This window comes from Maniola hyperantus, chromosome 4 (assembly GCF_902806685.2).
Source record: "Maniola hyperantus chromosome 4, iAphHyp1.2, whole genome shotgun sequence".
NCBI lineage: Eukaryota > Metazoa > Arthropoda > Insecta > Lepidoptera > Nymphalidae > Maniola > Maniola hyperantus.
Window position 1 is genome coordinate 10,996,638 of NC_048539.1, and position 26,183 is coordinate 11,022,820.

Sequence of the window (26,183 nt, forward strand, 5' to 3'; positions counted from 1 at the left end):
ACCTACTAGACGATGCCTGCGACTTCGCCCGCGTGGATTTAGGTAGGTAAAAATAAAGTGGCAACTCTTCGATTTTCCGGGACAAAAAGTAGCATGTCTGTCTTCGGTAGCATGCAAGCTATCACTATCAAAATCGTCAAAATCGGTTAAACGAATAAGCCGCGAAAAGTACGAACCGAACCGACGCTGGTATGCGTATGTAACGTACCTACTACATGTAGGTACGTAAGGTAAACAAGTTCAAACATTAAACATCTTGTACTACTTATTTGAAACTTGAAACTAAAGTTTTTTTTTACGGAAATCTGACAAACCACTGATGCAGATAGAACTAAGGGTCTTCAATGTTTTTTGAGTTTGATTAGTAATTAATATTATGTATACAAATTACGTTTGAATGGAAAGCGTTGCCGAGCACGCTATGATTACTTCTCAAAACGTTAATGAGAAGTAACCACGTTACCTACTAAGTACTTAATAAATTACCTCAAAGATTCGTAGGATGCACAAAAATCGCAAAAGTCGCATTTTTCCGTTGTTTCTATGGGTCTTGCAATTTGGATGGATAGAAACTATTTCACATAAGTATCTACGTACCTACCTATTTGCAATGATGCAAAGTATTAAATCAAAAGTTACGTAGATATTTACCTACATATACCTACCTAGGTAGGCAGGTACTCAATTCAAAGTGTTTTATGCAATCGTAAAAACCGTTAAACGTTCTAGACATAACATTTTATATTGTTAGTGCATAAGGAAAAATTTAAGTGTGTTGCGAATTGGAATCATCGAATGATTCCAAGATTTCAAAACGTTTAGTCATTTAAAAGTTTTCAGTTTGTCATCGGTATTCGGGACATTGAGGAAGTTGAAAAGAAAATTTGTAAATATAGAGTCATCTTTAGAATTTCCGGCTTACAAAAAGAAACAACAGCTTGACACTTTTTCCTTACTTTTTCCTTCTAGGTACCTACCTACCAGAGAAAAATTGGTAGCGCTATATTTATAGGAACGTAACCGAAATAACATAGTTCGGAGTTAGGACTACCACGAATCTTTAGGCAACTTCTTATATTTTTCTACTTATCGGGCTTCGAACTCAATGGATGTATTCTTCACTTATATAAGTTACTAGCGACCCGCCCCGGCTTCGCACGGGTAGCTTATTACAATTAAAGGGATCTTTATTTTTTTTAAATAAAATATAGTTTATGTCACACAGAAATAATGTAGCTTTCTATTGGTGCAAAAAATATTCAGACCCCCTGAATAGGGTTAACCTACTAGAGAAAAATTGGGAGCGCTATATTTAAAGGAATGTTACCGAAATAATATGGTTAAGAATACCACGAATATTTAGGCAAAAGCCAAAATGTCGAAAAAATACCCGAGTGCGGAACCTTCGGTGCGCGAATTTGACTCGCACTTGACCGGTTTTTAAAAATAAAATAAAGCCTATACCACTCAGGAATAATGTAGCTTTCTACTGGTGAAAGAATTTTCAGACCCTCTGAATAGGGCCTCCTTCACCTCAAGTAGGTAGGTACTAGGTACCTACATACATAGTACAGCTAGTTGTAAATTTTAACTCATTCTCGATGATTGTGACTATTAATTATTGTTCTGGACTTCATCAATAATTTACTAATTATCAACCATTTAAGTACTAACATTTTTAATCACCGAAGTAAGTTCTAGGTACTTAGGTGTTTACCAATAGCATTGTTGGAATGTTTACATTGTTGACAATCCCCGGTTTACGACAACGTGATTTTCTTATCGTAGTTTCGTTTCCGGCTAATTTAACTCCAGGATTTTAAAATACACTCGCTCGAATTAAAAAAAATATGAAGCTTCGTTCTATCCATACCTATCCCTTAAGGTAGGTCTTATCTTCCTTATCTTCTTAAATATATAAAAGGAAAAGGTTACTGACTAACTGATCTATCAACGCACAGCTCAAACTACTGGACGGATCGGGCTGAAATTTGGCATGCAGATTGCAGATAGCTATTATGACGTAGACATCCGCTAAGAAAGGATTTTTGTAAAATTCAACCCCTAAGGGGGTTAAATAGAGGTTTGAAATTTGTGTAGTCCCCGCGGAAGAAGTCGCGAGCATACGATAGTAAGTAATAGTAGTAGGTACTTACTACGACTCCGGTACCCGTAGTACAAGATTTTACGTCTCACCAAACGAAACCAAATTCGAGAGTCGAAATACTTCCGCGTTACAGTAAAATGGACCTAAACAGCCTTGAATTGAAGTCAAATATTCAATGCCACTGATTTTAATTTCGCTATGTTTCCGCTTGGAGCGCTGGCTGTAGAAGTGTAGACAAACTTGAGCTTTAAAACAAGGCAGATAAGATCCAGTTTACTGTAACGCGGAAGTATTTCGACTCTCGAATTTGGTTTGGTTTGGTGAGACGTAAAATCTTGTACTACGGGTACTGATATTAGAAAATCTTATCAGATTATCGTTTCCACGGTTCCAGGTAGGTATAAGGTAAACAACTAGTCCCTGGCGCTAGGACTTCGAAGTCGCGAGTGGCTGCACTTTCTCGAGGATGTGTCCAACGGGCGTCGCGCGAGAGAGGCACCGGCGTACGTTCTTTAGAGTTCCCGGAGCCTCTCAAAAACGCGCTGAGGAGGGCCACCGAGGGGGTTTTAGTGGGTACAAATCCCACATAACCCGATTGGGTATCTTAAGAAGATTTCCCCCTCGAAAAAAAAAAAAAAAAAAAAAAAAAAAAAAGGTAGGTATAAGGTAAGCCGCTTAAATTCTAATCGTAGGTGTTCAAGTGACGTAATTTAAGTTAATCTTTTTGTAAATAACTGGGTATATATATCCCTACCTACTCACTTAAATCTATGGGCATTACCCAAAGATTTAAGTGAGTAATAAATGTTGGTAGTACAAAAAATACCTACCTACATTCAAGGGCGGATCCAGGGGGGGGGGGGGGGGGTCATGGGGGTCACGACCCCCCCTGGGCTGCGTCCAGGACCTAGGTGGACCACTTATTAAAATTGTAAACATAATGTTTTTTATATTTTTATATACCTAGATTTTATGTAAATTCCTTCAATATTTAATCAATTTAATATAATATTTTGTATGATGGCAAAAACATTATGTTCTTGCGAACAAACGCATCCAAAATTTGAATTTTGAATTTTGACTGGCACTTCTCCACGTCCACAAAAACGTACCCATTGAAGCAGATGAAGTGATAACGCGTTTCGGGACAAAACGTTTAAAAGGAAAATTGATTTTGATATTTAAATATAGGTATTTTTATGTACTGTAATTACTTACATACATTAATAAAATACCTACTTTTACCCGCAGTGCAGTCCCCGCGCTAACCCGGTGCGAGATAGCACGGGTGACGTGAGGGTGTGCGGGGCCTGTCGCAAGAGGTCGAGATGTTGTGACTTGACCACGACTATGTGACCCCCCCCCCTGGCACCAAAGCTGGATACGCCCTTGCTTACATTTGTGTTAAACGTACTTCTTATCATGCAATTGAGCAATATTAAAACAGGAAAACTATTTTTTTATAGTTTTTGTATATTTAGGTAATCAAAAGTTCTTGGAAATCTAAATAGGCACTTACACAAGTACCTACCTATTTAGATAGGTACTGGCTTTAAATGTTCACGGAATGTTTGAATGTTCATTTACACGGAAACCATTATTTATTTAATTTTATTCGATTAACTAAGTATATGTAGGTAAATATAATACTTACATAAAATAGCTCTACCTAGGCATATTCCTATACTTAAGTAGGTAAGTACTTATTTATAATATAATATAATATAATATTTATTTATTTAAACAACTCAGTACAGTAATCAACTCTCTGGAATCCTGACCCCTAAACTAGGAAATCCCGTGTCTTAGGGGCGATTTATGTGGATTATTAAAATAGTTGAAACGTATAGTTTCTAGTTCAACAACAGTTGAAAGAATTGAGAACCTATACCTACCTACTAAATAAGTGTCTATATAATAATATGCAACTTTTGCCATTTAAAAAAAACCGGCCAAGTGCGAGTCAGGCTCGCGCAACGAGGGTTCCGTACTCCAGTCGTATTTTTTAGACATTTTGCAGGATAATTCAAAAACTATGATGTATAAAAATAAATAAATCTGTTTTAGAATGCACAGGTGAAGACCTTTCATATGATACCCCACTTGATATAGTTATCTTACTTCGAAAATTGAAAATACTAATTATTAGTTCATGACCACAATTTAATTTTTTTTGTGTGATATAACCACAAATTCACGGTTTTCAGATTTTTCCCCGAATGTCAGCTATAAGATCTACCTGCCTGCCAAATTTCATGATTCTAGGTCAACGGGAAGTACCCTGTAGGTTTCTTGACAGACCGACAGACAGACAGACAGACAGACAACAAAGTGATCCTATAAGGGTTCTGTTTTTCATTTTGAGGTACGGAGCCCTAAAAATATTAGCCATATTAAATGACTAATTGGCTTGTGATTGCGATAGTGGTTTAACCCACACTCTCCACACTTCAAAGATATGTAAGGTAGGTACATAGATTTATGTAGATATTATACTATCTAGTGATTATATCTAACTACATATTTTCTATGAATTTATTTTACTTTGAAGCTCTTACTTCATAACGGTAAAAAGCTATTCGTTTAGCATTTGAGTCAATGGACGCAATGTCTCAAAATGATTACCATCTCTATGCGTACCGTTTTATTTTCGAAAGTAGATATTTCTAAGAATGAAAAATAAATAAAGAGCTACCTATCGGCTATCAAGGTAATTGACAAGGATGAAAAGTGAAATCTATTTTAGAAGTGCCGTTCTCTTTCGTTTGCTTACCTATAGCAAACAAGTCTACATATTTGTACCTACGTACGGCAGTGCTTATTGTTAAAGCTCTCTACCTATTGAACTTAAACGATAAATAATGCTATTCTTGTTGTAACAGTGCATTGTAGCCAATAGTGAGCGAGCGTCAACCAATGAGAGGTGATTGCAATTCAACCGAAATCGAGCCCTTGGATGCTCTTATTTTGTGGTAGAGAGCAGGGGTGTTACGGATATTCGCCTCCGCATCCGTAAATTCGGAACATCCGCATTAATTCAGACATCCACATCAATTAATGCGGAGCTTTCATGGATGCGGATTCGTATTTGTAACAAGTAACGACCCTGGTAGAGAGTAGAGAACCAGCTTTATTTTGCACTTTCTTCACTTCGCATCCTTTGGGTCCTGGGCACATCTAGTGGGAAACTAGTCGAAGCTCTAATTTTTCAAACCATCTCTATGCCAAAGTAATATATTAATTAAGTAAGTACATGAAGATCATTTGAGGTAAGCGACCGTGACACACACTGAAGTCCGTAAAGTCAACCTTTTAAGGATAATATAAGTACTTACTCAAATGGAAGTTCCATTTGAGTAAGTATATTATTTTTACACTCCATTTAACATTTAACACCTATGTACAAAGAGACATAAAAAGTCTTGTCTACATAGATTGAGGACATCACGGTCGTTAGAAGGTGAAGGCTGAAGATAGATGAACACGCGCCTGCTTGCGGATTGTTTTGATCATCGAATTGACGGTCTTGATAGTTATAGGTACTTATGCGGATAGTATACGTGCAAGGTTTTCAATATGGCTTACGTGGAAGAGGCCTTAAGGGCTATACACGTTCAAGTTTAGACAAGCGTGCGTGAGATGTGCAGCCGTTCAAGTTGTCCTAAGCAGGTATACTATTTTCCTTATATATAAAAGAAAAAGGTGACTGACTGACTGACTGACTGATGGACTGACTGATCTATCAACGCACAGCTCAAACTACTGGACGGATCGGGCTGAAATTTGGCATGCAGATAAAGGATTTTTGAAAATTCAACCCCTAAGGGGGTAAAATATAAGTTGGAAATTTATATAGTCCACGCGGACAAAGTCGCGGGCATAAGCTAGTTACATATAATTTTGTACTTCACATCCTACGCGTGCTATTTAAATTTTTAACTGAACATTCAATCGAAACTAATTTGGACCGCGGCCCAGTCAAACAAGGTAAAAGCCTCAGCCTACATTTACGAATCGTTTTCCTGATTTGGTTGAATTTGTTTTATTATTTACCGTTATCCTAAAATCGCGATGATGGAAAATCGCAAGTTTTACATACCGGGGCTAGTTGACTAAAACCAATTTCAATTATCATACCGTATCAGAGTCATAACCCTGAGCTTGTTCAGGAAAACCTCACACTAGTTATAGTGCGAGGTTTTCCTGAACAAACGAAACGAACGAAAACGTGGACCGATACGTGTGTGGCTTGCATTAAACTCGATGAACGGGTAGGTTCATAACGGACAGGCTCGTCTGTTCAGTCTAAGTTTAGAACCTTTTAAGAAATATTTCTTAGAACTAGAAGATTGTCTATTTATTGGTTGCAAATAATAACTTAAATGATTGCACCTGTAAGTTTTACTCACGTGCCAACTTTACATGATTAACTTACAACTAATTAAAAATCTAAACATAAATTAATTACGTAAACTACTTAAAACTAACAGGTGTAATCGCGGAATTAATGTAATGAAATAATTGTAGTAAGTATGTTTTGTAAAACCTACTTATGTAGGTATTACAAAACTTATTTATCTAATAACTTATACCTAGGTAGGTAGGTGTCTACTAACGTGTTACAAAACAACTGATGACTATTTTATTTGGTATAGGTACTAGCTGTCCATCGAAAATGTCAGTATTTGCCAAATAGGCCAACTGATGATTGCATCATTTTGGTGGCTTCTATGTAATCAAGTTCTATTACTGTCACTGTAGGTGTAGTCACCAGGGACGAGATTATATTTGCCTACTCAGTGGTACCTAGTTACTATGTTTATCGTGAACGTGTTTCTGTTATGAATTGGGATGATGACTATGTCTAAAATAAATTATTTTTTAGGAATTGCTAAATAGAGGGTCTTCCAGAATTCGTAAAATCCACTCCCGCTCTTTAGTTTTAACTTTGTTAACCATTTTAAATTATCGATTTTACAAAAAAAAGTACGTCTAATTACGTCAAACGTGTATGACGTCGCAACTGAAAATTTCATACAAGTTCCCTTACTAAGCGTTAGTTATACTAGTTTTGACGTTCGATAAAAAGTCAGTGATTTGACTAGTAGTTATCATCCCTATTATAGTAGACCTATAAACTATACGTTCATATCATAAGGTTAGTAAAGTTGTTACCTTAGAATAACAACTCGTTGTTACCTACATAATGAAAGTTTTGCATACGTAGATTATTTTAAAAGAGTGCGTGAAACCGATCAACTAACACGCATAAGGTCTACCTAGGTAGATATATAGGGTTTCGTAGTCATGTTTATAAAAAAATTTAGAGTCAAAAATACCACATAGTCATGAATGATAATACTGAGAAATAAGATAAATGAGATAAGAAATACCCACACATGGATAGTGATAATTGTTCCTAGTCCTAGATACTAATAACAGAGTGAACTAAGTACTAATAACTTATAAGAAGGTACCTAGGTATCTAATTACACAACACTATTCAAAGTTGATGTAATTTCCACGTCCGTCATTGCCAATCATACAAAATCACACTCACCTAAGTTTATTTGATATGCCATACATTTCAACGCTTCATATCATATTATTATCACTAAATAAATTACTCTTATGTCGTGGTTATTATTTACTATCACGACCACTACGTCAAGTATTCATTTCTAAATATTTGATAAAATAAATACCGCATATTCCAACTGAATTTACAACAATGCGATAGGTACCTAGGTAACTCGTGATATACCTACTTAGACTGTAGAGTCATTTCAGTCAAACAATAGGGTCTTGGAGAGTAGTAATAAAATGATATGATTTTTGTATATTTGTACCACTAAAACTGTACCAAAATTAAATCCAATGTTCGTGATTTTGATCAAAACGGTTTAAAGTTATAAGGTAAAGTTTCAGGAGTTCATTCAGTTGTTTGGCTCCTCCTGTAAAATTTTATTTCGTACAATTATATACCTACACCATTTTGATCGCCAGCTCCTCATTGGATAGATATTCCATAATATGAAAATTTTAATCTAGTCACTCTAAAAGTATGGCGATAAAAGATTCCGTCAAGTGTGTTCTGGCTTCAAATGAAGCTGTCTAATGTCTATACCGTTATTGTAATACGTGCAGTCCAACTTAAATATTGGATGACGGCAATTTGCGCAATTCCATGTTTGCAGAAGACCACCACACACAGTCACCACAATGTGTGCCATTGTCCTCCACGCGGCTGACGTGTGATGCCCATTGTACCTAGGTAGGTAGGTATACGCAAAGTTTCAACCAGCCAAATGTTTAAGACGATACGAGAAGATACGCATGGCTGCATTTGTGTAATTTCCGCCAAAGGTAGATCGTGACGTAAGCAAATACGAGTAGGTACTAAGAACATAATTTTTATTTTGGGAAAATCCCGCAGTTTCCAGAAATATGACAAAACAAAATGAAAATATCTATTCATTTGTTGATGTTTATGAAATTTTTAATATCAACTTTTTGTATAGTTAGTGATTAGTCTTATCTCTCTTCAATCGTCAATCGTCATCAAGATGATAAAATTGACATGAATCAATAAACAATGAGGGATATTCTTGATAATATATCAGTAGATATATAATATATCAGTAGAACCAAAAGTTGGCCTCAGGCCCAAATAAATACATATTAATTAAGTTGTAACAATTTTTGAATTTGAATTCAAGCCTATAGGTACATGGTAGGTATAATACGTACAGTACGGTCAACCTAGATACCATAAATCATAAAACTACATCATACATGTTTATATGTATAGGTATATCTATAGCTATTCTGCTGATTTGTAAGTGTTAATGATATTATAAATGCGAAAGTGTGTTTGTTTGTTGGTTTATTGGTTTGTCCTTCAATCACGTCGCAACGGAGCGTCGGATCGACGTGATTTTTTGCATGGGTAAGACCTGGATAGTGAAAAGTAGCCTATGTACTTTTATGCCGGAAAATCAAAGAGTCTCAACGGGATTTTTAAAAACTTAAATCCACGCGTACGATGCCCGCGCATCAGCTAGCAATTAAACAATGTGGCTAATTCCGTTGTACACAATCTCTAAACTAAACTAAAATGGCACGTCTAAACCTATTGCTATCCCTATCATAATGTTGCTTGCGGAAAAGGAAAGCACTAGATTTAGACCTTCTAATTTAGTTTAGTTTAGAGATTGTGTACAAGAGAATCGGCCCCAATATTCTCTATATTTATTCAAGTGAATTTTTACGTAGACGACTACGTCACGTCGTTTCGTAACATTGTAAACATTTTTTTTAAATTAAAATGCGTACCTAATCATTTGAAGCCATTGCAATTGCTACCGCGGTTGATTCGTTGCACTTGTGCAGCGACCGACATATTGGCTGAATCATGACTGAATATGATTTATCGGCGTTTTATTAGAGGCACGTGTACGAGTCATGATAGGATCCTTACTTGTTCTTGGGTATCAAATTTCTTTATAGTCAACTATATATTAAGAATATTAAGTAGCAAGTCCTTACTTATTAGAAAATAGACCTGATAAGGCATCTGTTCTAAAAATCCAGTCAGCGAGTGAATAAGACCTATGTTTGGAGTTTCTTTGTAGGATGCACCTTTCAGCGAAGGGCAACAATAAACACGAATTTTATTATTAAGTAATCACAGTTAGCGACAGCGTCAAGTAAAAAGACTGGACGATAGGGGACGGGGATGTGTTTGCAGATGGGTAGATAATAGATAATACTTTATGGTTGTACGCGCTGTTGCTGGGAATCCTTTTTTATTGCGAGATAGGCTTGTGCTTGACGACAATCGTGTAATTATAAAAAAACAATGTTGAGGTCTAAGTTGAAGTGCGCCTGCATAGAAGATGCCTAATGCCTATTCACTATTCACACTTCCTTGAAGGTATTTAAGTAAGTTATATATATCTACGTGGCAGGAAACACGGACGCTGGAAAGGCATTTCACACCTTAGCGGTTCGTATCAGAAACGTTGAGCAAAAATGTTTCGTACGCGTAGGGGTAGCCTGGATGTCGATCACGTAATATTATGGATTATGGGTATCAACGTTCACGGTTGCTCACTGTTCTGTGGTATGAATGTATGAATACTTTACTTACGACTTCTTACCTATTGGTAGAACAGTGAGGAGGAAGAAAGTTGTGAAGTTCCTGAGCGCACTCTCTAAAGTATATCCGAAAGGCCGATAAGGCGACATTGCGTCGCGCATTGGTGCTGTAGGTAAGTGGTTGATCACCAACAATTCTTCGGCCGCCACGATCTATCGAGTCTAATGCATCGAGTTTTGGATTCTTTGTATGATAAGTAGAAACAAAGAAATCTGTAGACTCTTTGTCTCAACCCAAAGGATGAGAAAACTGTAGCATCAATGAGTTGACAACATTATTTCTACAGAATGAAGGCACAGTCACGTTTTCCTTCTACATTGATAACGTGGCAAACTTTATTAGCCTAATTTTTAGAGTTCCGTACCCAAAGGCTAAAACGGGACCCTATTACTAAGACTCCGCTGTCCGTTTGTCACCAGGCTGTATCTCATGCACCGTGATAGTTAGACAGTTGAAATTTTCACAGATAATGTATATATATATAATGACAAATACGAAAAAACAATAAAATAAATCTCCCATACAACAAACGGGATTTTCTTGGCCGTTTTTGTAGATAATGGTACGGACCCCTTCGTGCGCGAGTCCGACTCGCCTTGGCCTTTTACATTATGTTTCGTTCGAAAATTCGCCAACCTACTAACCGAGTTGGGAAGGTTTCCGAGTTGGCACAGATAAAAAAGAGTAGGTATAATCTAAATGAGACCATTTCGCGGAAGCGCCAGCACATATCCGTTTTGCGTTGTGAGTGACGTCCCGTTTCTAATGTTACGATGTCTCATCGATTCACTAACAAAGTTGCAAGAAAATTAAGAAGGATCCCAATTAGTTTCTACCTTCTAAATTTTAAGTAAGTATACGCATAATAGTAAGGCTAATTCCGTTGTACAAAATCTCTAAACTGAATTAAAATGGCACGTCTAAATCTATTGCCGAAAAATATTGCTATATTGCTTGCCGAAAAGGATAGCAAAAAATTTAGACATGTTAATTTACTTAGTTTAGTTTAGAGATTGTGTACAAGAGAATCGGCCCCATTTTTTAAATTATCGTGCAAAATCAGTTAAATAATTCAGCTCACACTTCAGTTAAATAATTCGTTGGCCAGATCTCGTTTTTTATTACTTTTCCCTGAAATTTCTCTCCCCCAGTCGAGTTTTTTTGTTATTCTTATGTTTATTCTATCTGTGAAAACTTGTCATTAGCTTTAATCTACTTCTGTTTTTACCTATTCATTTTTCATATTAGCTGTAAGTTTTCCTGTTAAATTTAAAAAAAAAAAATGACGAAAAAATACGACTGTAGTACGGAACCCTCGGTGCGCGTGTCTGACCGCACTTGGCCGATTGTTTGAATGGCTCAAATTCTTCTCTACTAATAAGTTTAAGGTGGATAGGGATCTACGAATAGGCCAGCGGAAGAAATTTAGACTTATAAACCTTTTGTATATCGTTGAACAGAATATAATAATAAATAATAAGGCTTCAATTCTGTTACTTACAGTTGTATTTGAGGACAGGCAATGCATGTGTTGCATTGCATGACTGTCCTCAAACATAATAATTGTTGGCTCCATGGCTCTACCGACATCAATATTAAAGAGCTGAAAATGAATTGCCTGTGTTACCACTTGTCCATATCACAATTTAAATTCAAAGTTCAAACAAAGGAATTAGCGATGACTAAGCGGCACGCACATTGTTCACGCGTCAAAACAAAGGACTGCCAAAATAGATCACTTAGGTATTCTAAAGTAGGTTGCTGCCTTTAAAATAGATTTCCTGCCTCATCATCATCATCATGATCAACCCATCACCGGCTCACTACAGAGCACGGGTCTCCATTCAGAGTGAGAAGGGTTTTTGGCCATAGTCTACCACGCTAGCCATGTGCGGATTGGTAGACTTCACACACCTTTGAGAACATTATGGAGAACTCTCAGGCATGCAGGTTTCGTCATGATATTTAATTAATTAAAACGCACATAACTCCGAAAAGTTAGAGGTGCGTGCCCGGGATCGAACCCCCGACCTCCGATTGGAAGGCGGATGTCCTATAACCACTAGGCTACCACAGCTTTCCCTCCTGCATAAAATGAATTGGTTTCTATTTAGACATAATTATTATGGGTTAAGCTTCTGCGTTAGAGCTTTAGGTATATGTCTGAATAGAAGGCCTGTATTGGATAAGAGTGGATGATTAGTGAAAAGAACTACAGAACGCGGCAGAAAATAATGTGCGAACGACAATTTGGCTTTGTAGAGCGTTGTCTCTGTCACTCATACCTATATTATGACGTTTTGTCGGTCTCAACGACAGGACAATGCTCTACAAATCCGCTATCTCCTTCTAAAGGTCGATGTACATTATTTTCTGCCGCGTACTGTACTTTTTCTTCAGTGAGGAAATTTTCCAAATCAGCATCATCATCATGATCAATCCATTGCCAGCTAACTACTGATCACGGTCAGGATGAGAAAGGTATTACGGAGACAACCACGTTGGCCAAGTTCGGATTTGCAGACTTCACACAACTTTGTGAACATTATGAAGAACTCTCAGGCATGCAGGTTTTATCGCGAAGTAATTGTGATAATTGCTTAAAACGCATATATAACTTCGATTAGTTAGGTTGGGATAGTAGGGGACCCCTGACCTCGAATAGGAGGCGAGGTGGACGTCTTGTTTCCCTCATTATTGTTTTGATCACGTACCTCTACCTATAGAGTTAATATCAAGCATACAGGACCTCTACCGCCCTCGCTCTTTTATCAGGTCCATAGTTTTTAGAGCCGCTATTTTTTACTGCTATCGACCTGAACTGAAAGTTATTATAGCGATCTTGTTAGAAGTGAGATTTAATAATAGCTGGTCAAATAGTAGAGGCCGCTATTCGGTATATTGTTCGCTGTGTGGACATATTGAAACAAATACTATATGCTATCCTATTTGCTAACAGGAACTGAGTTTATTTCAATCTCTATGTAATATTAAGTAGGTAAAAGAAAAATCCTACATCTATTCGACTTTTCGTCCGCCTATAAATAAACCGTTGAGCTATTTGTTAGATGAAACCTATTCATATTTTAATCTGTATAGAAAATTAGTTCGAGTCAAAACGATTTTCTGGACATCACTCAAACTATAGATAGTAGATACGCCATTTAGTTGCGCATATTAAAATTTAAATAAAAACTGTCCAATTTTATTTAAATAAAAATTCACAGAGAATAACTGCAAAGTTGAGTTTACTACCTCAAACCATTTCTGATATGAAGAGCCTTGAAACTCGGACAGACAGGCTGACATTTGGACGGCAAAGTGATCCTATAAGGGTTCCCTTTTTCCATTATGAAGTACGGAACCCTAAAAATAAGATATCGATGTCGATAACTGGTATTGCTGTCTCCTTTCGAGAGAGTAGGTAAGTAATAATTGCCGGACTTTGCTCCTTGTTACTGGTGAAAGTGAGGCTAAAACTGTACCCTTTCTTTCGGGTTTGACGACTACACCTAACTAAATATTACATAGTATCTATTATGTTCTTTTCATGAATAACTCTCTATCTTCTTTTTGTACCTATTCTACTCCCTCTTCAACCTCTCGCATTGCCAAGGGTCACTGGTAGAGATCTCTCATAGAGATAAGTGCTCCTCGGTCCACTTTTACTCTCTTTTTCTCTTTATTGTAAATGTTTTGGTACAAATTAAATTAAATGTTATTATTGGTAGGTACAGTAGTACTTTTTTTGATTTAATGTAATTATTAAAGTGTCGCATTATCCCTTAAAGTTAAATTGATTAACCTAAATGGCCCATGCTGTAGTCCCAGACAGAGAAATAAAATTAAAATGATTTTATATTTTTTTATTAAGTACATAATTCGCAAATTACTTTAGTGGAAAAGCTGCAGATTTTCACCAAGCATTTAGATTTTTTCAAGCTTTTTAGGCGCTCCTTCTTAGGCTGAATCATCACTTGGCAGCAGGTCTGATTGCAGCCAAGCGCTAATGTAGGTAATAAAAATAAAAATAAAGTAGGTAGGTACGCGATTTCCAAAAAGGAGAGATACAAAGAATGTCAAACTAAACCATGGTTAATTGCTTGGTGAAATTAGGAAAGCTGGTGCTTGGTGAAATTAGGAAGGCTAGTAGAAAGGTAGTAGGTATAGACCTAGAGTAGCTCGTGCCGACGCAGAGTATTTCAAAGAACTCTACGTCGTGACCTCGATGCAATTTGGTGTTAATTGAACGATCACAGCACAACCGCGTCGAGAGGCGAGACGAATGACCCACATTTATTCCATTCGTGTTATACTTGACATCCTTTGTATACAGTTAACGCTGGTAGGTACTCGTATAAGGATTTAAATAGGTACTAGCTGATGCCTGCGACTTCATTCGCGTGGAGTTAGGTATTAAAAATCCCGTGGGAACTTTTTGATTTTCCGGGATAAAAAGTCACTCTCCAGGTCTTTAACTATACCCAAGCAAATAACGTCGATCTGTTGCTCCGTTGCAACGCGATTGAAGGACAAACCAACAAACAAACAAACTTTTGCATTTATAATATGGGTAGTGATTATGCTTATAGCGTGTAGTTACCCCTCTTGGGAAACCCCTTTTTATGAGGAACGACGGTCATTGAACTGAGTAGGTACTCTTAATAGTTTTGATAATATCGTCGAATAGTTTATCGCGGCTTCATCCGCGTGGACTACATAAACTTCAAACCCCTATTTCACCCCCTTAGAGGATGAATTTTCAAAGATCCTTTCTTAGCGGATGCCTACGTCATTATAGCTATCTGCATGCCAAATTTCAGCCTGATCCGTCCGGTAGTTTGAGCTGTGCGTTGGTAGATCAGTCGGTCAGTCAGTCTCACCTTTTCCTTTTATATAGTTATATATAGGTACGTGACTTTTCCCGCTTTTCCTGCATGTTTTCGCTTTCCATGCACCAAACCATACCGATTTGTCTGTATCAGCGGATTATAGCAAATTAAGCTTTTGGTTCCTTGTACATTATCATGATTCATGGACTTCCGCTAACTATCGATATAAATCTCGCAAATTGCTATTGCGCTGGAACCATGTCTCATTAACATCGAAAAGACATCATTTTAACGTCAGCCGAAATAAAAATATACCATCAGCTCGAAACTTCAGTCTAGTGCTGACGTCACTAAAATAACGGCCATGCGGGCCAACGGATTTGCGGGACTTATACTAAGTAACTACCTTATTTTTCGCCGAACTATGCACCCAATATGTAATTTTACAGTTTACTATACAATAGAAGGCGTAACCCTAATAAAATATACTTAGTAAGTAAACTAATCTAATGAGGAATGTAAATATTTACCGAATGAACGAGGATGCTCAGATTTATCTACTTAATATTTACTGATTTGTTTGTTTTAACAATCTTTGAAAAATTAATTACTTTGCTGGTACCTAGGTAGTAGGAAACTAATAAAGCTTCATTTATGCCAGAACAACTTAGTGCGACTTTGCGGTATGCCACAGGGCCGCATCAAGAATCGTCAGCAAACAGTCGCACCGTAATATTGCAATTCTACATGCTGTATAATATGTAGGAAACTACTAAAGCTTCATTTATGCCAGAACAACTTAGTGCGACTTTGCGGTATTCCACAGGGCCGCATCAAGAATCGTCAGCAAACAGTCGCACCGTAATATTGCAATTCTACATGCTGTATATTATGTAAGAAACTACTGAAGCTTCATTTATGTCAGAACAACTTAGTGCGACTTTACGGTATGCCACAGGGCCGCATCAAGAATCGTCAGCAAACAGTCGCACCGTAATATTGCAATTCTACATGCTGTATAATATGTAGGAAACTACTAAAGCTTCATTTATGCCAGAACAACTTAGTGCGACTTTGCGGTATTCCACAGGGCCGCATCAAGAATCGTCAGCAAACAGTCGCACCGTAATATTGCAATTCTACATGCTGTATATTATGTAAGAAACTACTGAAGCTTCAATTATGTCAGAACAACTTAGTGCGACTTTGCGGTATGCCACAGGGCCGCATCAAGAATCGTCAGCAAACAGTCGCACCGTAATATTGCAATTCTACATGCTGTATATTATGTAAGAAACTACTAAAGCTTCATTTATGTCAGAACAACTTAGTGCGACTTTGCGGTATGCCACAGGGCCGCATCAAGAATCGTCAGCAAACAGTCGCAACGTAATATTGCAATTTTACATGCTGTATAATATGTAGGAAACTACTAAAGCTTCATTTATGCCAGAACAACTTAGTGCAACTTTGCGGTATGCCACAGAACCGCATCAAGAATCGTCAGCAAACAGTGGCACCGTAATACTGCAATTCTGTATGTTGTATATGTAGGAAACTACTAAAGTTTCATTTATGCCAGAACAACTTAGTGCGACTTTGCGGTATGCCACAGGGCCGCATCAAGAATCGTCAGCAAACAGTCGCACCATGATATTATTGCAATTCTGCATGCTGTATTTGTAGGAAACTACTAAAGCTTCATTTATGCCAGAACAACGTAGTGTAACTTTGCGGTATGCCACAGAACCGCATCAAGAATCGTCAGCAAACAGTCGCACCGTAATATTGCAATTGTACATGCTGTATATGTAGGAAACTACTAAAGCTTCATTTTTTTTGAATTGGGTAAGTAGGTAGGCATTTTTATGTAGGCCAAACTTCGAAATTCGTGATTTCTAAAACTAGACTGGATCATAGTGGGAGTCTGACCTTACCGTATACCTAATATAATATCGACAGAGCGGTTTTGCAATACGAGTTTGGTTACCTCTGTACTGAACTTATCAATTTCCAAATTAAGTTACCTTCGACGATTGGGAAAAAGGCTAACGTGACGACGTTATGATGCGTGTAAGGTGAAGCCCCGTAGGCGCAACCTTTCCTTATATTCCCACTTCCAAGTAGGTATAGTAAGCGACAAGTCGAGATGTCAATTATTACGAATACGAACCCTCGCCGGTGCGCGAATCTGGCTCGCACTGGCCGGTTTTTAATCATAATGAATTCAGGTTTCTAAACTAAAAAAACGTGCTAAAAAGCAGGCTAGACTCTATTTATATTTCCTTCTAGTTTTAAGTTGACGTAAGCAACAGCCTTCGTTATTAAGGTTATATTTGTACAGCAATAATTAAATAAACGTCATTTCATGTAAAACTTTATAAGAACAGCCTTCGTCATTAATGTTATTTTTGTAAGGCAATTAAGTAAATGATGAACTAAGTAGGTATAGCTACGAAGGACGTCGTTTAGTGAAGATATTATTATAGTAGGTAGGTACTAACTTATAAGTGCTATAATTCCCGCAAATTGCCATTGCGCCGGAACCATGTCTCATTAACATCGAAATGACGTCATTTTGACGTCAGCTGAAATAAAAATAAACCATCAGTTTTTTTTTTTTTTTTTTAATTTATTATTATTACAGAAGAGAAAATTATACATAATAGGTAGCACGCATTGTAAAAACCACAGAGGTTTGAAGAGGTTCGAAACTTCAGTCTAGTGCTGACGTCACTAAAATGGCGGCCACGCGCATTAGCAATTTGCGGGACTGTTACGTCGCAAATAATAATAATAATAATCGCATAAAGTACCTTGGTACCTATTCAATTTTTACAAAATTAGAAAGTTTCTTGTCTTTGTGAAATGAATAGGGTGTTGAACTTAATTTGAAATCTGAAGGCGGGGACCCGTTATAGAGGAGCTGATGTATTTATAGGGTCCCGTACCTAAAGTGTAAAACAGAGCCCTAATAATGTCACTTTGCTCTGCTGTCTGTCAGTATGTCCATGTGTCACGGGTCTCTAGCCCGTAGACAAAATGAGTTACAAACCTGAAATTTTGGTATTCAATGTAGAACGTTGACCCTAAATACCCGAATATTGAATCAGAAATTCGATTAAAATATTTCCAGGAGTAGTACATATTTTCAACTTTCAAAATAAGAATATGTTACCAAGTGGGGTATCATATAAAAGGGCTTTACATCTGTACATTCTAAAACATAATTTTATTTATTATTACGCATAATAGTTTTTGATTTATCATGCCAAATGTCGAAAAAGTACGACTGTAGTACCTACGAAACCCTCAGTGCACGAGTCTGACTCGCACTTGGCCGGTTTTTTTTAAAAGATAATATCGAACCGATTTCCTTTACTCGAATGGGCTGTTTATATTGTCATTCAGAACAGAACATAATGAGGTTAGTAACAGGAACAGGGAATCCGCTGGCAGATGGCGATGTATTGCGTGCAAGAACCGGGGGCTACAAAAGCCCGCCCGGCCGTTGCCCTGTGCTTACCTAACTTCTTTTTTTTCTGTCTACAGCGTTTGAATTGTCTTCGTTTCCTCAGGTATAATGGCCTTATAATATGGCCTCTATCATGTATAATATTCGTTTACATTACCGTGTGTTTAAAGTGATTGAACAAAATTTTCTTCGAAACATTTAAATAATAAATACAGTTATCAATTTCATCATAGGTAGGTACTTAATTATTATTAATTGTGTCTAAAAAATCTCGCTGTCAAGTTCGGATTTGTTTATCGGCTATGTTATCGGATTATTACATTGAAATTAAATCTGAAAGTATTAACGAAGGAATAGATTGTTCAATCTGGGTATGCCCAGTAGGCGCTTTCGTATTTCATTGTTCGTAGATAGTTACTTAATAAATAATAAGTTTCTCTTTCAATTAAACGGCAGAAAGTATTAATTAAAATAAATAAAACATTAATTTATTTGCATAACAAGGCGCCCGTAACTAAGTATGCGATACAATTATGCAATCTACCTATCAAGTAGGTATCTAATGTAATTCTTGCACAAATAATGTTAATAATGCTATCATTGTCTATTATTTTTATACCGTTTCATTAAATTTTTGTAACCTCTGTTTAGTACTATTATAATATATTCTGTGCCTCTACTGTCCTCTCAAATTGTTTAAAAAAATGTTGTTGGCGGATAAAAAATGCAGTGGTAACTGGTACCTGCATTGTATTGTATTTGGGCATTTTATGGGTAAAGAACCTTTGATATCTTTGTAGAATGTAGTATAAATTCAAGTGCTCGATTGTTTTCCTTTGACACAGTTGCCGGTGGTTTATCTTTATATTGACTATCATAAACTTAAGCTTTGTTCTACTTCCCTGAAGTGAATACCTACTGATGATTAGATTGATTGACTCACCACACTCACTAGCGTCTTATATGTGTAGATATGGGTAGGCATGGGAACGAATCATGACAGACGATTTGATCATATACTTATTATTTTCAGACTGTTACACACCTTTCTTATGATTATTGTACCTATCGTCAATTTTATATTCAACGTGTGTATTGGCAAAATGGTCGATTAGCAATATCAGGTGGATGAACTGAATTGAACGATGCTCCTGTGTTGGGTCTTTGAACTTGTTGATAAACGATCTCAAGTTATTTTTCGGGTAACTGGCCTTCTAAAATTTATACAGCTGTCGACTCCCTATACTAATTGGAGATGCGCGCAGGTAAACTTTTCGGTCCTTTGTTAATATGTACCTAAAAAATCTTATACTCAAGCGTACAAATCGACCGTTGGTGTTAAGCATTTGAAACTCGATAGTTTCTGCCGCTACCTGAAATTTTCATTGCTTTGTAGTATGAGGAAGGCATTGCTAAAGTATACGAGGGCTGTAATCGCTTCTTACCTATGTGAGCTAGGTCGATGATGGGGATCTCGCAGCGCGACAGCAGCGTCTCGTCGACCGCAGTCGCCATCGTGCAAGCAGCTGGTGCCAATCTGCGAACGTTTCACTCGTCCACCAATCTCGCGCCTTATCTCTCGACTCCGGTAGGTAATTAGCAATTAGCGATCGTGACACCGAACGATAATGAAGGATACGAATACGATACGGATAAGCACACACACAGTCAACCGAACGTTAAAGTTTATTGAAGTTGTGAATGGTCCTTTGATTACCCCTGGTATAGAAGCGTTCAGAACTCATCTGCATAACCTTGTAGTTCCTGCTCGAAGCGCTCTGCGATCTGACGTAGCAGCAATAAGCTATACTGACTTGACACATTAAAAATTGGTTTCCGTGGCCCTCACACGATAAGTATGCGTAGGAATCGTTGCTCCCGCGTGTGCGACCCGTCGGCGTCGCGCGCCCCCCGTCCCTGGCCGAGTGAGAATGTCTTGCTCCACTAAACTGGCTCACCGCGATGAGCGTTACCCTCGTCCGATGTGGGCTCTCACTTGTATATCATCGCGAGACTTTCGCAACCGAGTGGCGTGTCGAAACAGCGCTGCCTTGAACGATATTACTCGCGGAGAAATCTGTGGGAGCGTGGCGGTGTGCGCGGACCGTATGGAGAGCGGGGCTAGACTGGCGAACCGCGGAGTGCCGCGCTCAGTGCGCTCTGGCGCTCGCCGCTCACTTCACAGTTCACGTCACTAGTCACACCCGACACCGATACCATCAGCAGCCACTGCCCCGCGATTCCATGCCCTATTCCCACTACCATTGCACCAGTTATCATTTGGCGAAATAAGACGCTGCCTAATCAACCAGTTTATCAATTACAATATAATGACAAGTTCCTTTCATACAGCAAACGATTATGTTTTCTTTTGAACCATATGGAATGTTGAGCTTTGAAGTGAAGTTATATCTATAATACCATAATGGTCAACACAGCGCCACCTATTGCTATTGATGAAATAAAACTCATCAAATAAGTACCAAGCTGTGATAGCCTAGTAGTTAAGACTTAAGACGTCCGACTCCTGATCGGAGGTCGGAGGTTCGTCAGGACTTGAATTCCGGTTTTGGTGTAACTCTGGAGCTTCGAAAGATTAGAGATTCGCTTGTGAAATCGGAGTTATCGTGGACATAACCGGAGTTTCGATTTTCATATTTTTTGAAAAAGTCGAGCTTTTTCAGCAGGTACATACATACAGTTTCATAAATTGTACATATGAAATAGGGTAAAACTTTTCAACTTTATCGATAAAAACATAACAAAAAAAAACAAAAGAAAAATCTTAGTAGGTATAATAATTTCACCAAGTTAAATAAAATTTCCTTTTAATTTTTCTAACTGATTTGTTTTATTTCATGCTTAACAGACTTGAACATTTATTTTAAGCGCAAGAAGTATTCAAGTCTTATTAGGGGGAGGTTTCCCGGGTTCGAATTTCAGCAGGGGAAACTTGGAATTTTATAATTTCTAACTTTTCTCTGTCTGTCTTTCACACATGGGTGTGCACATAATACCACCAACAGAAGTCGCTAGAGGAAGATCACACGAGGAGCAGTGAAGAATTCATAGCCAGGACCAGTCTGTCAAGAGTGAACGATTGAGAAGAACTTTTCTCCGGTTTGGTCTGATGGTAGGCTTCGGCTGTGGCTAGTTACGCCAATCCTAAATGGAACGTTAGAAACCATAGGAGTATAGGTTTAATAATAACTGCCATATGCCTTTTTCTAACCTGAAAGAGATATGGGCTATGGCAGATTTTATGGCACTTTCATCTTAGACTGCATCATCGCTTACCACCAGGTGAAATTTCAGACAAGGGCTAACTTTTATTTGAATAAAAAAAACCGGCCAAGTGCGAGTCAGGCTCAGGAACGAGGGTTCCGTAATACAATCGTATTTTTTCCACATTTTGTACGATAATTCAAAAACTATGATGCATAAAAATAAATAAAAATCTTTTTTAGAATGTACAGGTGAAGCCCTTTCATATGATACCCCACTTGATATAATTGTCTTACTTCGAAAGTTGAAAATACTAATTATTAGTTCATGACCACAATTTAATTTTTTTTTGTATGATCTAACCCTAAATTCACGGTTTTCAGATTTTTCCCCAAATGTCAGCTATGCTGCCTGCCATATTGCCAAATTTCATGATTCTAGGTCAACGGGAAGTACCCTGTAGGTTTCTTGACAGACAGACAGACAGACAAAAAACAAAGTGATCCTATAAGGATTCCGTTTTTCCTTTTGAGGTACGGAACCCTAAAAAGACCTGTTCAACGGAATTAACACCAATACCAAACTTGTCAAAAATCAATCAGACTCCCATGTAGTATATAAAATGAATTGAGATTTATTTATTTATTTATATAGAATTGGGAGAATTAATTTACAATAGCGTGTGATCATTTGAGGCAGCGTTCGAAGTAGGAGGAGCCGACGTACCCGCCTCGCATCGCTCTTTGTACGTGTTGTTCGAACAGTCGTCGGTTGCTTTGGAGTTCGTCGGCGGCTTCTTTGTTTAGTGGGTCTTCGGGGTTCGGTTCCTGTAATTTAAACACATTTTTTTATTACCTTCAATCATAGCTGTACATATTGTTAGGCGGAAAAGTCAGAGTAGCTAAGCTATACTATGTGGTGACGGGACTCTGGACTCGCTGGTGACGCCACAGAAGATATTGACACGTAGAACAGCAGATAGTCGATTGTGCTCGATTGTAAATTAATAATTACAGTCTTCTTCGTCGTGACACTCTTGACAGAGTGGTCGTGGTCATCACGAAGTGACGGTTTTAGGGGCAGATGTTATATGCCTCACGAGCATTCGCCACTTCTCCCTGCTGGCCGATAGTCTGGTACATTCGTGGACGGGACCGCCCACCGCGGACTTAATTTAATAATTACAGTACGCAGCAGAAAACAATGTACATTGACCTTTAGAAGGAGATAGCAGATTTGTAGAGCATTGTCTCTATCAAAACGTCATATAGGTATGAGTGACAGAGACAACGCTCTACATATCATTCTAAAGGCCGACGTACATTATTTTTTAACGCGTATATACATGCGCGTGAACAGTTAATTAAAAGCCTATGAAAGAATATCAAAGTGGTTTTACATTTGAATTCCATTGGAATCACTCACACCTTATATTAATGCGAAAGTGTTTGTTTTTTGGTTTGTCCTCCAATCACGTGGCAACGGAGTAACGGATAGACGTGATTTTTGCATAGGTATAGTTAAACACACACATATCACATATATGCTATTTATTCCGAAAAATCAAAGTTCCTATGAGATTATTAAATCCACACGAAGTCGCGGGCATCAGCTAGTAATTTATATTTGGATGGTCTATTTTATAAGAGCTACTGAAAACATCCACGAAAATTACCTTGAATATTGAATGTTTCTTACGAATCTCTTTTTATATTTTTATCTACGCTCAATATCTTAAAATCTAGATTATGAATTTAAAATGTGTCCCATGTTACCATACCTTATTCACATCAGTACCCATATTATAAATGCGAAAGTGTGTTTGCTTGTTGGTTTACTGGTTTGTTGGTTTGTCCTGCAATCACGTCGCAAAGGAGCAACGGATCAACGTGATTTTTTGCATGGGTATATTTTAAAGACCTGGAGAGTGAGAGGCTACTTTTATCCCGAGAAATCAAATAGTGCCTACGGGATTTTTAAAAAACCTAAATCCACGCGTACGAAGTCGCGGGCATCAGCTAGTAATTTATATTTCGATGGTCTATTTTTATTATTAGAGCACTGTTTTGTTAGCTAAATAATAAAAATAATGATTTTGTACGATATACGTCCGAGAGTAATCCCGTAAAATATTGATGAGATCTTGTTATGCAGACTGCATTCTCTAGCTGCCCTGTTTAAACCAGTAACAAATCTAGTTGGTCCTTTAAGCGGTTGAGTTATTTAAGCTTGTACTTGAGCTAGTAACCTATTTTTAAATTAGAATACTCACCAAGAATAAATACTGCAATCCATAAACTATAGAGTTGACTGTGAGCACTGGTTTCCAGTCTTCTCGTAATATATTTAGGCAAACATTGCCTTCCAAGTCTATATTAGGGTGGTACACAGCTGTTTCACATTTCACTTTGGGCGGTTCATGTGGATAGTTTGGTCCTACCTAAAAATTAGAGAGAGTTTTGCTCAAATAGTGGTGTACCTGTTTGAAAATATAACAGTGCTTAGCTAGTTATTCATAACACAGGTTAATCTGATTACATAAATCTCTAAACCGAATTGAAAGATCTAAAAGAAATGCTACCCATCCTATTCACCTATATAAGGCCGCCTATTGTACATGCTATCTTTGTTATATGTCTATTGTTTTGGTTTTGGTGTACAATAAAGCATATTTTACTTTTACTTTTACTTTTTCACAATATTCCCTGTGGAAAAGCATAAATAAATGCTTTAGAACCGAATCTTCTAGGCAAGCGCGCTCCATCTTGGGCTGCATCATCACTTGCCATCCAGGTCTGATTGCAGCCAAGCGCTAGTCTATAAATTAAAAAAAAATCCACAGGCCAGTCCACAAAATTAAATTTTATAGTTAAAAAGTTAATTAATATAGAAGGAGTGATGCAATGTGCATTCACTTTTGTACAAAATCATAACAATAATAGTTTTAATAACCATACTTTTGCACGATTTGCATTCTGTAGCCTCCTTTATATTGAATTATATAATAACTTAGCAATTAGGATTTGAATAATGTAATTTTTTTTGTATGTTCTGTTGGTGGTTCAATAAAAATAAATAAAAAGAAATAGCATACTATCTCATACCAACCACAGTATAGCTCTTATATGGTACAAAATATAAATGAATATATTTATAAACATCTAAAACTCAAGTAGCCAGTAGGACCATTTTTCAGATGCTTTTCTAACCACCAGATGGTTAGATGCTAGTGAGAAGCTGTAGAACATATTTTAGAAAACTGTAAGATTATAGGTATTTGTCTCAAAATACCTATGTATATTATTAATAATTTAACCTTAAGATTTACCTTAAAACTAAATACAAATCTGCCTCCTTTATAAAAACCTTCATCTGGACATATGATTAATTTGAAATTAAGTAAATCATCTGGATCTGGGAACTCTGTGCTACATGTTTTAGGAAGATTCAATTCATTTAAATCTGGAAACAAGAGGTTTCATATTATAAAAATTAAGATTATTTGGTCATAGTGAACATATTGAGTACTCATCCCAATAAGTTAAGCAAGACATACTGAGCAATTTCTTAAGCAAATGTGATGTGTATTAGGTTAATTAAGAACAGTTAATATCAAAATAACTGTGGGGTTCAGTATTTAAAACAAACTCGATCCAATTATCGGCAGTCTTTATCATTTTCCATTACCTTTTGTGATCCGCAATTGCGCTGCTGATGCCTTTTTTTGTGAACCGCCTGCCCGAGCCGAGCCTTCTTCATCTTTTTTTTGTTGTTTTAGTGAAAAAAGTTTAATCATCGTCCTAATTCTCTCCAAAAAATTAGAAATTGGTTTGTATGAATAATTTCGTGAAGGATTTATTTTGACCACAGAATATAGTCGACGAACTAGTCACAGATCACTATATATATATACTAGTCTGAACTAGTGTCCAAAGAGTATGTAACCACTATGTTCTGTCTAGTGGGTAGTGACTGCAAAGCAGAGACATATTATGCTCTCATAATGAGGCTTAAATGCGCAGACCTTGCTCAGAGAGGTTTGTTGGTCACACACTACAACGTGCCCAACAAAAAAAGCTAAACTATGACAAAGACAAAAAATTGTGTTTATGTCTCTATCACTCTTCAGAGCTTTTCTATACACCTAGCTTGCTCTAACAAGATATTATTATTTTAATGCCAAATCTACCTTGACTCTTAATCTGAGCTTAAATGCATTTAGCTATCTCGCTCTAACAGTAAGAGTCACAGGGCTACTTCTAAAACTATTTATTCTGCGGAACTCTCAATATTGTTTTCGTTGTAGTAATATTTATGAGTAATTTACACTCTTTTCGGTAGATTTATTAAGGGGGTAAAACAGGTAAGGGCTTTTTGCTCATA

The 26,183-nt window shown here is 37.2% G+C and overlaps 2 protein-coding genes across 2 annotated transcripts in view; both read right to left on the minus strand.

Moving 5' to 3' along the window:
- Positions 1-20,719, minus strand: part of LOC117996802 (uncharacterized) — a 43,761-nt gene extending 23,042 nt beyond the window's left edge. Inside the window, exon 1 of the mRNA XM_034984939.2 lies at positions 20,021-20,719. Within this exon, the coding sequence (XP_034840830.1) occupies positions 20,021-20,090 (70 nt within the window). The 5' untranslated portion in view covers positions 20,091-20,719. The remainder of the gene's footprint in view (positions 1-20,020) is intronic.
- Positions 20,720-22,411: 1,692 nt separating this feature from the next.
- Positions 22,412-25,693, minus strand: UbcE2M (NEDD8-conjugating enzyme UbcE2M). The gene is made up of 4 exons (XM_034984940.2): positions 25,488-25,693; positions 25,129-25,262; positions 24,073-24,240; positions 22,412-22,627 (listed from the first exon to the last, which is right to left on the minus strand). Exons 1-4 carry the CDS (start codon positions 25,594-25,596, stop codon positions 22,487-22,489), a joined length of 552 nt encoding a protein of 183 aa, XP_034840831.1. The 5' UTR covers positions 25,597-25,693; the 3' UTR covers positions 22,412-22,486.
- Between the last annotated feature and the right edge of the window lie 490 nt (positions 25,694-26,183).

Excerpts from the sequence above, each read along its gene's own strand:
- UbcE2M (XM_034984940.2), bottom strand. The coding sequence starts at position 25,596 with ATGATTAAACTTTTTTCACTAAAACAACAAAAAAAAGATGAAGAAGGC. Across the intron at positions 25,263-25,487 it reads GCAATTGCGGATCACAAAAG|ATTTAAATGAATTGAATCTT; the intron begins GTAATGGAAAAT and ends TCTTGTTTCCAG. Across the intron at positions 24,241-25,128 it reads GATTTGTATTTAGTTTTAAG|GTAGGACCAAACTATCCACA; the intron begins GTAAATCTTAAG and ends TCTAATTTTTAG.